The sequence below is a fragment of the Sarcophilus harrisii genome, chromosome 1 (assembly GCF_902635505.1).
Source record: "Sarcophilus harrisii chromosome 1, mSarHar1.11, whole genome shotgun sequence".
Classification (NCBI taxonomy): Eukaryota; Metazoa; Chordata; class Mammalia; order Dasyuromorphia; family Dasyuridae; genus Sarcophilus; species Sarcophilus harrisii.
This window is the reverse complement of record NC_045426.1, coordinates 673,788,224-673,803,713: the sequence shown is the minus strand read 5'-3', so window position 1 is coordinate 673,803,713 and position 15,490 is coordinate 673,788,224. Positions and strand designations below refer to the sequence as shown.

The 15,490-nt window shown below is 43.3% G+C and overlaps 2 protein-coding genes across 3 annotated transcripts in view; one reads left to right on the top strand and one right to left on the bottom strand.

The window, feature by feature from the left end:
- Positions 1 to 2,322, top strand: part of ANKLE2 (ankyrin repeat and LEM domain containing 2) — a 34,177-nt gene extending 31,855 nt beyond the window's left edge. The window contains exon 13 of the mRNA XM_031956345.1: positions 223 to 2,322. Within this exon, the coding sequence (XP_031812205.1) occupies positions 223 to 424 (202 nt within the window). The 3' untranslated portion in view covers positions 425 to 2,322. The remainder of the gene's footprint in view (positions 1 to 222) is intronic.
- An 882-nt stretch (positions 2,323 to 3,204) lies between these two features.
- On the bottom strand, positions 3,205 to 13,112 carry PGAM5 (PGAM family member 5, mitochondrial serine/threonine protein phosphatase). Of its 2 annotated transcripts, none has more exons than XM_031957054.1 (6): positions 11,886 to 13,112; positions 8,684 to 8,862; positions 7,783 to 7,908; positions 6,890 to 6,978; positions 6,461 to 6,594; positions 3,205 to 4,692 (listed from the first exon to the last, which is right to left on the bottom strand). In XM_031957054.1, the coding sequence occupies exons 1-6, from the start codon at positions 12,239 to 12,241 to the stop codon at positions 4,542 to 4,544; spliced, it is 1,035 nt and encodes a 344-aa protein (XP_031812914.1). In that variant the 5' UTR covers positions 12,242 to 13,112; the 3' UTR covers positions 3,205 to 4,541. The 2 variants fall into 2 exon arrangements, with proteins under 2 accessions (XP_031812914.1, XP_031812987.1); XM_031957127.1 differs by having other exon boundaries at positions 6,461 to 6,591; positions 11,886 to 13,109.
- Positions 13,113 to 15,490: the final 2,378 nt, after the last annotated feature.

Genomic DNA, 15,490 nt, shown 5'->3' with positions numbered 1-15,490 from the left:
CTTCACTCTTGCACATGGGAACTAAAAAACTTAAGAGAGTTAATTAGCATTGTTGGCGCTTGGTAGGCTTCCTTTTTTTTCTGCTTGTTGATTTGTCTGCAGGTCATTTCTGTGATGCTGAGGCCCAAAATCCACATGTTTGTTTCTGTGCTACCTTCCCTCTTCACTACAAATTGCAAAACATAGTAGTAATATTCCCTTCTTTTCCTTCCCCTCCCATAGCTGGCCAAGCCCTGCACTGAAAGAAAAACTCAGATCCCAGTGTTCAACTTTGGGTTCTCCAAGAAGTTCTGTGTGTTCCAGCCCTGGAAAATATGGCAATTCTTCATGTTCGCCTAGTTTGGGGAGCCCTGGTCGGTACAGCCCCGCATATGCAAACTTGGTATTAAAGTTAGGTCACCCTCCAGAGCCGCCTGCCCTGTAGAAGAGACTTTTCTGCTGGGGACCCCATTTAATTTTTCTTTTATTATCTTTGTTTTTTAAAAAGTGGGGAGGCACATGAAAGAAAGTTTTATTGAAATAACACAAAAGAATGTATTCTGATTATTTATTAATCCTCATTTACAGAGGACAAATGTACAATTTTTTTAAAAAATGCAAATATATATTGTTTATTTTCCCAGTTAGAGTACTGTTGATTTGTGAGTTAACAAAGTGTTAACTCAGAGAAAAGTTTTTAAATAATCCTTTATGGTAAAGCAGTGACAAATTCAGACTATCTTAATTAGCAATTCTTAATAAAAATGAGGATCTTTATAATAGAACAAAATGATAATCCATTTTATCTGGTGGACACTTTTATATAAGCACCGTGACAAAGAACAGCTAAATATCTAAGCAGGTGACTGAATGTCAGGGAGTCCAGTGCACTAAGTGAGAGTTAGCAGTCCTCTAACTCCTCAACTTCGTTAGGTTTTTTTTTTTTTTTACCCTTTTTTGTTCATTAAAAGAAAAGGTTTGGGTAACTTTTGGCTTTGAATTTTTATTACATGATGAGAGAGAAACACCTCTCTGGCTAACACCACTCTTAAGACATTAAATGAAAACCATTATAATTCTCTTATAAACATCAGTGTCTGAGATGCTGATAATTTTGGTTCAGGGGAGCTTTAAAAAAATTGACTAGAAGATAAAAACCGGGCTTTTTCCCTGTGAAAACTAATGGAAGTAGTCATACCAAGAACCCTAGCAATAAATTACCACCCTTCTTAACCAGCAGGGGTTTCGTATTCCAACTTAATGTGACCCCTTCTTTGGGCTAAAGAAATCCCCCAACCAATTTCTTTGCTGGGAAGCCGACTCAGAAGATTGCAGTGGCAGACATCTCCTGTGCCTTAGCCTTGGGAAGGAGGCCACTGGCTCGTTTGGCAGAAGTGTGTGCACTGCCATGTTACAGGAGGGCAGGAGCTTCACCCTTCTCTCTTGGCTTAGCCCTCAAGTGAGTACAAAGAGTATTAGTAGAAATCTCTAGTTTTAGAAGCAGCAAAACGTAACTGAAGCTCTAATATAGCTTCTGAGGACTGCTGCTCTTTCTCCAACTGAGGCTCCTCATGCAAACTGTACCCTCTTCTGAATACAATGGAGGTTGCACATGACCTCCAGAATTGCTCTTCATGTTTTTGTGAACTTAATAGTGCCTTTTGTTTAAAAAAACACACACACACACAATAATTTTTTGATCTTTTTTTAAAAGTATAAGCTGACATCTTAAGTTTGAGCACTTAAGATGTTTATTTCCTTTATAGAAGTTTTCAATTGAAATATATATATATGAGAGGCTGTTACTTCTGCATGACGACTAGAGAAGGAGCTGAGTTTTGTAATCAGGCTGTAGATTTTGAAATTGTAAAGATTACAGTTATTGTTTAATTCATTGTGTTTAAGATAATCTGGGAAGTAAGTAGGTGGAAGTCATGTGTCCTCTTAAGAAGAGAGCATCATTCTAAATAGGAACAAAATACTGTTACTGAATTCACAGTGAAGGGAGATTTCTCTACCCTGACTACCTGTTAAACACTAGCCAGTATACTAAGGTGTTTGTATTATTAACTTTTCTTTTATACATAAAAATGGAAATAAAAGTTACAGTGTCTATTTTTTCTTGGTCACAGTGTTTTTCAGATGATTTTTCCTAGATTCAATATGGTCTTCTCTCACATGTTTATACTATGTTCTTTACTGATGTAAAAAAAAAAAAAAAGTTGCTGCATAGCAAGTTGGCACATTGATTCATCAGGTGTCCTAAGTTAGACCACTTTTTATATCATAATGCTTTGTACCACCTAATGAAATAAATTATTTTTAGCTCATGATATTCTTAATTTTGGACAGTTTCTTAATTTTAAGCCCTGGTTTAGAAAGAAAGCATTCAAGATATTAAAATGCTGATGGATTTCATTTGCCATTTTTAATTACTATATTTTGTAAAATGCTTAAATATTCTAACCCAGATAAAGATAATTTTGGTATGAGCTAAAACACATCACCATGTATTAAATGAGTAAGGGAAGAATTTCATTGTAAAATTCTTTTGTGTTTGTGAGGTTATGAAATGTCTGATTCATATGCCATGAAACAGGTACTTTTATGTGCAAGTGGAGCTGAGATAGGCAGTCCTGTAAAGGAAAACTGTATAAAAACTATTGGGATGCATTAAACTTCCATTAGGAAAAAAAATATTGGAGCAGTTAAGTTGTTATGATGAAAGTGTGATTGGGAGATGGATGAATGATATGAGCATGTGGATGATCCTTTTAAATAGTCCTTAAGGACAAAGAAATCTAACCTTTTTTCCTCCCCGTCTAATTCTCGGAGCCAACTACTACTATTCAGGGCTTTATAGGGTTGCAGAAGATGTGTCTCAGCTTTGAGATAGTCTTGGTTTACCCAGTTTTGTAATTCCCTAAAAGGCAAATGCTTCTGGGATAGCATATATCACACTCCTAATATAAATGTCTAAAAAAGAAGTCGGAGTAGATAAATTTCTAGGGTCCTTTACAGATCTGAATATGTCATCTGGTACAATTTTTTGGTGTCTTGAGTATTACTGTTAACATTAATGTTCCCATTGCTTCAATAGACTAGAAAGTAATTCTCTGGGAATTCTGAAAAAGACTACACAGCAAAGCACTAATTGATTACATTAGCTACTCATGGGAGCTACTAATTCAGACACTTAAAAAGAACACAAAATCAAATGAGTAACACCAATAAAATAAAAACAATTTATTGTGTAAACGTTAAAAAAGTTGATCGATAAAATGGTAAGTTATCCCAATTGTTTGCATTGATTGATTGCAGTAAAATCTCATGACCATTTTCATAGTAATTTTCCTACCACCTTGTTTTACCTGAATTAAGACATTTGTGGACAAAGATTATTTGGAAGAGACACTTTTTGTCTAAATACCCCAAAGCACTTAAGGGTTTACCTGGTGACTGAATCCTTAATTGGTATAAGACATTAATTAGCAACAACCAGAGGCACCCCAGTTCTGATGTTGAGCAAAGACTTAGTTTGGGCCATTAACAGATCTTTAACTAGATCATCTTTTCTAGTATTAGACCTTCGTTTAAAAAAGAACTATAAACTCAACAGGCCATTCCCTCCTCCCCCCCAAACACTTGTCAAACTGTTCAGGTTAGGTACACACCAGTGGGCTTTTCTTCAGCTGGACAAAAAGTGTCTGTACTAGCAGACTTCTCGTCTCAAACAAGCTTCATTCTAGGGGGTACATATATCATCTCACAGGCTTAGGAAAGCTCAGCTCTTCTAGGAGCAGCCAGAGGTGGAGCTGTCTGTCTGGTTATCCATCCCAGCAGCTTTTACAAGTTAGAACTGTGCTAAGAAGTAGGTTTTCAAAACCAGGTGGTAAGGGCTTAGAAAAATGTTGAGAAAGCTTTATATTAGGTACCTGTCTTTCGGAGAATGAATTAAGTTGTAATAATCTAAAGATCTAGGAATCACTTGAACTAGCCTGAACTGTTCTTCAACTGCATGATTGATCACACCAGACTGTCCCCACTGTTACGCAGCTGTAACCAGTGCTGGTACGCTGCTACCTGAAGGAAGGCTTTAGTTTCAAAAGGACAGACTGACTCAGATGGCAGGAAATTTAGCTGTTGGCGAGATCTCATAATGAAAATTTACTCGTATGTGACTTGCACATCCATAACATCATGCTACATCCAAATGTATAGAAAATATATAACTTCTAACTCCTATCCTACTTTATTCCCTTCAAACACACAAAAAAGCTTTGGTCAAAGAGAGCCAATTTCTCTATATCCAGAGCCTTCTGAACCCTGTGACGTCTTATCTGTCCCAGTGGTGTCTTCATTCTCCCTGGCCAGTGAGGCCTTTGACAGAAATGCAGCATTTAAGCACGGTTTCATCTCTTCAGGACAGAAGGATAGCCAGCAAAGGAAAAACAGGAGGGAAATCCAAATACTTTTGAAGATGCAGCATTCTAGCCAAACATTACAAACAAAGACGAGTCTGGATGAATGGACACGCAGCTGACGACTGCTAAGATGGCCGTTCAAGTGCGGGTGATTTTGTCAGGGGGCATGAATCCACTGTCCCCCAGAGTCCTTAATGCCACCCTTCCACTTGGACGGATTACCAGATGGGTTATACTGCCATTATTAAGGGACATCCGCAACCAGCCTTCTGGAGGGAACTGTAGTGCTCTTGAAAAGGAAAGTGGTAGAACCATTAGCCCATGTTGTACTCTAAGTTCTCTTGTCACCCCTTCTCCCAGATTCCACCCTGCAGAGCAGCATGCACATGGACAAAAACTGCCAAGACACTACTGAGGCCATTCTAAAACACTGCTTATGGAAGAGGAGGGGGAACTGAAATCTTACAAACCTTTGAAAAGCAATATGGAAATAAATGCACAACAATGGCAACCACTTTTCAACAGTGAAAGATGTGGACACTAATAGTGTATGTGAAAAAATTGCAGCATGTTAACATGGCATCAGAAAAATACAAATACAAGAAAAGAAAGAGAATTTGAAATGATTTCAGGCATGAGATCATAGATCAAATTTAGAAATGGCTGGGAGGAATCTCATAAATGGGCAAGTGGAAATCTGAACCCAAACCTTCTGAAAGCTCCCATATCAGCATTCTTTTCCCCTCCAATATACTGAACCCAAACAGCATAAAATGCTGAAACAGCTACATAAAAACTTAAAAAGCTTAATGAATTAGCTTGAGCTGGAAGGAGGCATGTAATAAACAGAGGTAAGGCGCTACTTTAAGATAGTATTAAATGTTTTGGGCTTTCAATAGTAGGATTCTGTTCCTTATTTGTTTTTAGTGAAAAACTGAACAAAGATAATAAAAAGAAGCAGGACTTTATATAGTTTTTAAGGTGTAGAAGCTAACGAGGTGGCTTCTTTTTAAGCCAGTGTTTTTTTTTCCCAAAAAACCCAGGGCTGAATGTAGTAAGAAAATGTTCAGTCTAATGAGAGCATCTAGTCTAGACACTAATGACAGTCCTGTCCTGGACTGCTCTGACACGATATATTGATGTGAGGTGACTTTTCCACCCCAAATTTAAAATGAAGGACCAAAACCAAAGCTTTAGCAAATGTAATTCAACATGAAGGCACCTCCTGAGAAGATGTAACATATGGAATTGGGCTACGCACTAGACAGATATTTTTGGCCATGTCCAATTCAGTAATCTGCTACTGGAATTTTGTTTTTCTTTTTTCATTTGGGAGGAAGGAAGGGAGGAGGGAAAAATGGATCTTTGTTCATTGAAAAATAATTTCAAAAATAAAATTAAAACCCAGTTCCTTTTGACTGGATGCTAGAAGGAACTTCAAGTTATTCCAGCCACTTAATAGATCAGGAAACTAAGACCAAGAGAAGTCAAGTGATTTGCTGGTGTCACACAGGCAGAGCCAGCATTTTCAATGCTTTAAGCCATTAAAGCTGTCTTTCTCCACTGTACTGTTCTAGATTCCTTACACAGATGCTTGTGAACCACCATTTTTCATGGAAATCAATTACAATCCAAAGACGCATGCTAAGGACACATAAGAACTGGTGACCACTATGGACTCATATAGGATGCCCCAAAAGCCTTAGTGCAAGTTTTAAGCTTAGACTCTTGGGATACACTATAAGGAAGAAGGGCATAAGAATTTATATAACACCTATGTGCCAGGTGCTTAAAAAAATATTATTTGATTCTTAGGGCAACCCTGCAAGGTAGAAATGATGATGATCCTTATCTAACAAAGAAGAAAATGGAGACACACAGAGAGAGGTGACATAACTGGCCCAGAGTCACCTATCTAGTAAATGTCCAAGGCAAGATTCAAACCCTGGGCTTTGTGACTCCAGGCCCAGTGTCTTATCCACGGTGACACCTAGATGTGTAGAAATAAAATATAAAGGAAGTTCAATATTTGCCGCAGAGGGAGCTCCTGCCATTACCTGCAGACGATGTAGCGGATGACATTGGCGTGACACACAAAGATTTCATAGCTGTCCTCCTCCTGCTTGGCGTCTGCACGGTGGATGAAGTTCCGAAATGCAGCCTCGATACGGGCGCCATCCTCATAATACTGCTAAGGGCAGACAGTGGGGAATCACAGACCGTTAACAAGTTGTGTGGCATCAATGCCCCCTCTGACCTTCGGGTGACGAATAAAAAGCCCAGTCTCGAGGTGGGCCGATCTAAGAGGAGGGAGTGGTATAGGGACCCTGGAAGAAACACGATCAGATACCTATGAAAACGGAGCAGAGACACTCCTGGGGTAAAAGCCTCATTTCTGCTGCACAAAGGAATGTTTTCCATGCAAACATCTACTCGCAGACTAAAAGCCATCCAGGAAAAAAAAAAAAAGGTTTGATTTCGTTTACCCGGGCTTCTGGCTTCCAGTCAGATACAGGAGGGTCGGGTTCAATGGGAGCACCTTCCCGTAGCAAGTCAGTGCTGACTCGATTGACTCCTGCAGAAAAAGGAGCAGTGTCCTTGTCATGGTGATGGTACTGGGATATGGGGCTGATGCCTCTGAGGGACCTCAGCCAGCTGAAAGAAGTCTAGAAAAGATTCCTGGACTAAGGCTTCAGGCCCTTCACACCCCAAGGGACCAGCCTTGAGCCTGCCGTGTGACAGCAGCAGCACTTATTCCAGACAACACAAGTTAACAAGAAAACATGGCACAAAAAGTCAACCCTTAAGCACAAAGAACCAAGTAACATTAGCAACTGTTTAACTGGAGATGAAGCAGAAACTAGCATGTCCAGATCGCACGCCTTTGCACTCCAGACTGCTTGGATATGTTCACCCAGGAGGGGTCTGATGATCCCTAAGAAATCCATGTTTTTCCAGCTTGCTTCCGCTACATAGACCTCAATACAACCACATGAAATAAGCAGTCCAGTCCAGCCAACAGTGGAAACAAGCTGAGAAATCCAAGAGCCCAAGATTCCAATCCTGCTTCCCATGCTTCCAAGTTCTTATACCTGGCCAAGTCACCTCAGCAGACAACCCGCAACTCCTGAAATGAGGTTAATAATTCCTCCACTCACAAAACAACAGGCTCAGTGAACATCCCTGACTTGAAAGTACCATCGGCCAGTTATGATTAATTATGCATCTTTAACAAGGATGTTACTTATGCCTTGGAGTTATACAATGTTTTCATTTATGGAACAGCAATACCAAGTCAGGAGGATAGCCTTTACATCCCAAGGCACAGGCCACAAATAGGTATGCAAAAATTGGGTCAAGACAGACTGGAGTCACTTACCCGGCAGGTGTTTGGAGATGATGTCAGTTGTTTCTATGGCCCGGGTCATGGAAGAGTGCACAATTTTATCAAACTTCACACCCAAACTGGCTAATCGATAACCAGTCAGTTCGGCCTGTTCACGACCTAAAAGTGAAAACAGATTTTACAGTTCTCTTTGAGTCCGTCAGCAGACACAGCCAAAACAGAATCAAGTTTGGGATGTTTTCTTTTTTTAACATGTGCAGAGGAAAATATCTGATCTGGTTATCTAGACTCGGTTACCCCTCATGACACCTGACTAGTCACAAGCACCATGGTCGCTAAACATTTCATTGTTAAACCTGAACATCTGCACAATGTGAGCTGTGACCCACATACCAAATCTTTTGAAAAGGCTCTTGAGAAAAGCAAGCTCCTTTTTATATATGCCTAGCTGGACTCAGCTCCACTGGAGTAGTAACTGCATCCCTGAACTTGCCCTTGAAAGGCAAGGAAACCAGTTCGCACTGTGGGGCTCCTAGGAATGTTCCATACACAGTGGAATCCCCAGTTCCTTGTGCTCATTGTGTGCCCTGGATAGAATGTGGCTGTGACTACAAGGGTTACTTCGTATCCGCACGCTTAAAGTTAATGTTTTAGCAGCGTGGTCCTCAGGAGGTACTTTAACAAATACCTGCTGAATTGGACCTGCATGTAGAAATCTGAGTCCAAGTTATATGGATGGAGCTCCACTCATCTGAGAATAAACCTGAGCCATTCCCAAAGAACAAGACAGTCCTGAGGGAGGTTTGAAGAAGCATCACAAAGTGGTGACAGATGCACAGATTAGCATCCTCATTAGCCAGGAAGCTTTCCTCCAGAAAACAAGGTTCATCATAAGCAAGGGCCCAATAGGACTGTGGGTTGAAGGCCCACGTACCCAATTCAGTCAGAGTTCGATCCTTATCGAGGGAGCCGTCCAAATTATATTGGGAATGCCTGATCAGGAAGATGTGGCGAGTTGCTCTGGCTTTGAGGTTATCAAGTTTGGATGTTATCTCCTCCTCACCAGTTTCTGTGCTTCTTTTCCTCAAGTTGATAAGTGACCGGGGTTCTCGCCTGATTTTCAAAAAGAAGACATATTATACTTTGGCTTTCTATATAATTCCCCTTAAGCATATTTTAAGAACTGTGTGTGTCCCGAATCAGAGAAGGAACACTGGGAAATTAATGTGGATTACTTGCATTTTTGTTTTTCTTTCCAGGTTATTTTTACCTCCTGAATCCAATTCTTCTTGTGCAACAAGAGAACTGTACGATTCTGCACACATATATTGTATCTAGGATATACTATAACATATTTAACATGTATAAGACTCCTTGCCATCTAGGGGAGGGGATGGAGGGAAGGAAGGGAAAAATCGGAATAGAAGTGAATGCAAGGGATAATACTGTAAAAAACTACCCATGCATATATTTTGTCAATAAAAAGTTATAATAAAAAAAAGAAAAAAAAGTCCCACTTTCAGACTGACATGAATTAAAAACTTGGTATCTAAGTAGTTAAACATAAAAAAGTTGATGAAGCTAAGCAGCTGAGTGCCCCAATCCCATAAACACTAAGTAAATATATACTTATATAGGTTTTAGTCAATTGAGTTTTTCCATTAAAAACAAAACAAGACAAAACAATGGACACCATAACCTCTTTCTAAAAACAACAACAACAAAAACTCATTCTGTTTTAGAGCCAAGTGTAAAAAGATAGTTGATTTTTTAAAAAATCAGATTTATGAAAGCAAATTCCAATGTAAGTACTATCACAGCTTTGAACTTAGTTTTATAAAACAAACTAGAATTAGACATAGCTGCAGAAGACAAGATTCAGGATGTGAGTGGTCTTTTAATCTGATCAGAGATTTAAACTCTAATTGTTTTAAATTACTTAAATAAATTAAATTAAAGTAAATTCCATTTTAGGAAATTGGTTCATTAGACTTCTAGCCTACAAATCCTGGTTTGCCACTCCTACCCACCTGTGATCTTGGCCAAATCATTTACTTCTTTGGAGGACAGTTTTCAGTTTCCTCATCTGTAAAATGAGGGGATTAGACTAGATAAAGTCTAAGGTCATTTTCTGGTGTATGTTCTGTCATTTCCTGGTTAGGGAATTTCTTCTCTGTGCTGTGCTGAGAAGCATAGGGCCCTACCTTTATTTGAGGTTTCCACTTCCTCATTTGTAGATTCAGATAATAACAACAGCCAGGTACCACCACCATGACTTAGTTTTAACAAAATATTGCGAATTTCTCTCACTGTATTTTCTCTCTCTCTTTTTTTTTGAATAACCTGTTTATTTTATTTTATCTTATTTTTTTAGTTTAATAGCCTTTTATTTACAGGTTATATGCATGGGTAACTTTACAGCATTAACAATTGCCAAACCTCTTTTTCCCATTTTTCCCCTCTTTCCCCCCCCCCCCCACCCCCTCCCCTAGATGGCAGGATGACCAGTTCACTGTATTTTCTCACAGCAGCTAGGGAACAGGTGCTATTATTCCCATTTTATAGAGAAAGAAATTGAGGCTGGATTTTAACTTAGGTTTCTGACCTACAGGGTCAGTGGTCTACTCACCATGCAGCTTACCAGACTCTTACAATTCTTAAGGTTCTTTCCAACTCTAATTATGGAACAAATTTACTGAGTTCTTCCTCATCACTAACACAGACTGTCCCTCTAAAGAAGGGTTTGTCTACTTGCTTGTTGTAAACACTGATGGGCCTATAAAATGTTATTTGGTCCCAAGCTCAGAGTCTATCAGTTCATCAATACAGGAAACTCTCAGACCTGTAATTTCATGGGCTCATCAACAAAGCACTAACTCCCTTCCCTCACACACACACACACACCATCAGGAATTCATACAACACAGGCTCAGGGAGTTGCCTAGGGCACGGAGAGGTGGCTAATTATGAAAAGGTGGGAAGCAATCGCTAAAAGGAGGGGGAGAAATAAGAGGGGGTGGTGGTGACTACAGAGTCTCCCAAAACATTCCACATTAAACTAAAAGGCTGTTCCAGAGCTAGGACACCTCTTACCCTTCTTGCCTTCCCTCCGCAGAAGACCCAGCAAGGAGTAGGTGCAGGGCCTGTACCAGGCCAACCGAGCTCTGCCAATTTCCTCTCCTCAGTCACACAAATCCCCAGCTTTAAAGGGGCTGCTAAACCAGCTTCAGCCACGCTGGTGCCCTCTGCCCGCTGCCCCCTCCTCTTCTCCGGATGTCTCCCTAGGATGCTAGAGCTGCTTAATTGTGCCCAACTAGCACCGTCCCTGGAAAGCCCTCCCAGGTTCAAGCCAGAACCCGAGCCTTCCTTGTTCTGGAGGTGTAACACTAGGCTGTCAGCTCAACAACAGCAATGTGGGCTTTTTCCAGCTTTGTCTTCCCTGCCCTTAGCGTGAGTGCCCAGCACAAAGTAGGTGCTGAAATAAATGCTGATCGGCTCGAGCTTGCAAACAGTCGGTGTCTAATGTTCCTTTTCTGGCTTAGGGGTAAAGGTGTGAAAACGTGTTCCTCGGTAACCATGCAGAGCCCCCCCCCCCCCCCCCCCGAAAGTAGAACTAGGCTTGAGGGCAGGATTGAAACCCCCCGCCCCCCTCCCCAAGCATCCTCTCACCATTACTTAGGACTTCCTTTCTCCTGAGCTCAAAAACCATCCATTTTGATGCCCCTTCCCCAAAGTCACGGGTCACCCCCTCCCAATTTAATACAGAACAAAGTCAGATTCCGCAGGGAAGCAGAGGGGCTCGGCACGTAGCAGGGCGCTTCGTACAACGCTAAGCTAAAGGTAGTCCTCCGCAGCGGGAGGCAGCTCCGGGCAGTCCCTGCTCTGGGAGCCTCGGGGGGAGGGGGGCTCCCCTCCTCCCCCGCGCCACCGCCGGCTTTATCTGGGCGGGCCCCGCATCTCCCACTCCCAAGGGGCCGCCGCCGGCTCCCTCTGCCCGGGAACCCCCCCCAGGATCGTCCCTAGAAACGCTCCCGGTGGTTTCGGTATCTAGGAAGTGATCTGGGGGCCACGGGCCCGCCCCCTTTTCAGAGGGGAAACCGAGGCCCGGGGAGGAGGGTTCGCGCCGCTCTCCTTACTTGTCCCAGTTGCTGTCCCACACACCGCGGGTGGGCCCGGGGCGCACCCGCTCCGCCCACGTCGGGGCCTCCGGGCTGGCCCACCGGGACTCCGCGTCCGAGGCGCCCGTTCCGCGCGGCTTCCCCACGGCCACGGCCGAGAAGAGGACAGCGGCGGAGCCCCCCGCCAGCCCGCAAGCCGCCAGCTTCAGCGCCTGCCGGAACGCCATTCCTCGCGGCCGAGCCTGGGCCGTCTCCTGCCTTCCGCTGCTTCCCGCCGCCGCCGCCGCTGTCGCCGCCGCCGCTGCCGCCTCCTCTTCACGCTTCGGCTCCGTCCCCGGCTGCCGCCACCGGAGAAGCGCAGGCGCTCTGGCCATGGACGGCGCGCGACCGGGGACAAACTTCCCCGTCGCCGGCCCCGCCCACAGGCCGGGGCTCCCGCCTCCTGGCGAAGCTCGCGAGCCGAGTGAGTGACGAAGGGGGTGGGGCAAAGTGACGCAGTTGTAAGGGGGAGGGACTAAATCTGGCCCCGCCCTGGGGGCGGGGCTCTGTGGCCCTGGAGCTCTGGGGAATTCTGGAGCGTGTGAGTGAGTGGGAGGGAGGAAGGGAGGAAGGGCGGCTCCCTCTCGGAGCCGAGCTGGCTCTGTGCCAGCTCCCCTCCCATCCGCGCAACACACGCATCTGTTAGGAATGGGGAAACCGAGCTAGGATGCTGAGCTGTTTACACCTGCCAAACTGTAGGGCCCCCATTCCCTCCAGAAACCTAATCCAGGGTCCCCCTCCTGCCTTCCCAGCCTTCCCTACTGCACTCCGCAATCCAGTGGCTTGTTGTCCTGGGTTCTGCAAGAGGATCATGACATCAGGGAGGGGATGCCGTGACGTGCGTGTGAACCGGATTTCAGAGAGGGAGGGCTGCGCAAGGGCGCTACCTCACTTTACCCTCCAGAGCCTCCTGCGTCCGGACCCGGGCCTTTTTTAGCTACGATCTTCAACAGGTCTCGGTCTGAATGAGCCAACACCCATCCAGTGATTAAAGCTAGGCAGCAATTGAAGCAAAGAATCTCCTCATTCCTAGTCAAAAAATCTAAGCACACAAATCGATATGGCAGGGGAAGCCCTACCCGGTTTCTGTTCAAGACAGAAATGACTGCTACTTACATTCAGTCAGTCAGTCAGGACCTAAAAATGACCCAAAGGGATTTGGCCAAGGGCCTCTTGGTGACCAATCAATGAGAATTCTTCGCGGCTTTGGTTTAAGCCTGGTCTTTAAAAAAGAAATCTAGCCAGTAAATCCCAAGATATCTTGGGAGGGTTCAAGGATCCAAGAGATCGATCTTTCCTTCCTTCCTTCCTTCCTTCCTTCCTTCCTTCCTTCCTTCCTTCCTTCCTTCCTTCCTTCTTTCCTTCCTTCTTTCCTTCCTTCCTTCCTTCCTTCCTTCCTTCCTTCCTTCCTTCCTTCCTTCCTTCCTTCCTTCCTTCCTTCCTTCCTTCCTTCCTCTCCCTGCCTTCCCCAGAATTCCTTCCCTTAGGATATCACATTCTTACATACTTTTAGATTGGCCTCTTGGCTGGCCATTAGACTCACAGTCTTTTGCCTTCTTTTGTAACCCCAGTGCCTGATACCTAGTAAGTAGGTACTTAATATGGACCGATTGACTTTGTATGGCCAGTGCTTACTTAGCACAATGCTTTCACATAGCAAGCACTTATTGAACTGAATTGTTCACAGATAACATATCCCATCTTCAAAATCTGAGCATTTTCAGTTAGTTAATAATATTTATTACAGTAGCTAATATTTATGCAGCACTTACTATGCGCCAGGCACTGTGTTAAGCACTTTATAATTATCTCATTTAATACTCACAACAAGCCTGGGAGATAGATGCTATTATTATCCTCCTAGCTGAAGCAACCAGAGGTTGAGGGTAAAACAGCAGGTAAATGTCCGAAGTCAAATGTCTCAGGCTTCCTAATTCCAGGTCAGGTACTTTATTCACTTCACCACCTAATTACCAATAAACATTTTATTAATAGCTTGCTATGTGCCAGACAGTGTGCTAACTAGGCTGTCCTCCATACCTGGAATGCTTCCTCCTTTTTCTCTGTGTCTTGGCTTCCCTGTCTCCCTTCAAGTCTAAGATAAAATCCTGCCCATTCCCAGTGCATCCCCCAGTTTATTTATTTCAGTCTAAAGGTGGGTGTCCCACAAGTCTTAGTACAGTTTAAAGCTTTCAAAGATTAAAGCCGCACTGAGATTTTAGGGGACATTATGTATATCTTATTTCTACATAATTATTTGCATGTTGTCTCCCATACTAGACTGTGAGATCCTTGAGATCATGAACTGGTTTTCTGTCTTTAATTATTTATTTTGGTATCCCCAAAGATTAACACAATACCTGACACATACTAGGTAATAATTGCTGATTGACTGACTCTGGTGTGTGCCTTCAGCATCCTATTCTGAATGTCTCTACTCCAAGGCCTCTCCCCACTCCATGGTTTCTTTCCTCCATAGTGGCTAGATTGTGTATTAGATAGAGTTTTGGATTTAAGAGTCAGAAATTTGAATCCTGAGTTTGAATCCTGATTCTCATATTTACTGACTATGGTTCTAAGCAAGTCACTCTCCATTTCCTCTGTCTCAGTTTCCTCATTTGCAAAATGAGAATAATCATAGCATCTACCCCCTATAGTTGTTTTGAGGATGAAAGGAGATTAACTTAATTAACAAATCTCAAAGGGCTACATAAATGCTTGCCATCTTCACTACCAAGAATCCTCCCTGGTGGCACCCTTTGCCTTTCAACACTCTGAAACAAAGTCCTGATTGGTCAGCCTGCTGTGGTCCCGGCTTTCTCACTTCACTACCATCGCCACCACCATCACTCACTTCGCCCAACCATCCCTGCCCATCTCTGAATCCTGCCACATGTCTGTATCAACCATCCCTTGCACATATCTGTGGTCCGGCTCTGGAAAGCACTCAACTTGACTGTGCTTAGCTCCCCTCAGCCTTCTGTGGGATCAGTCTGTCACTGAGCATTGAATAAATGTTAAGTAAGTCATTATTAAATTATTAAATCACAAAAGGTGATCCACTGGAGAAGGAAAAGACAAACCACTACAGTATCTTTGCCAAGAACACCCCCTACACACACACACAGTGTTGGCGTGCTATGGTCCCGGGTCACAAAGAACCAGATATGATACATGTACATACTCCTGGGCTTGCACATATCTCCTGCCACACCCCAAACACCACCCACACAGGTAAGCTTCCCAAAAGGCTCAGGCTCAAACCTGAGCCTCATCTTGTTTAGCTGCTAGGTCCCTCCACTTGCCATTTCTGCCAGTATAACACCAAACCACCTCTTGAGATGCTCTGGGATTTTAAAATGCAAGGAACCACCACATGAAGAAAACCCAGCAGTCACACTCTTTACCATCAGGCCTTAGCTTTCTTTCGGGATGTGAACTCTATTTGGGGCTTTTTAAGCCAGTGGGGCTCGGTCCTTTGGCACCTCCTTAACCCCAGGGGGCTCACATTCTCATTTTTCTGGCATGAGTTGGCAGCAGATCTGTTTGGTTTTCCATTTGGAGTCTGCATCTGCTGATTAATT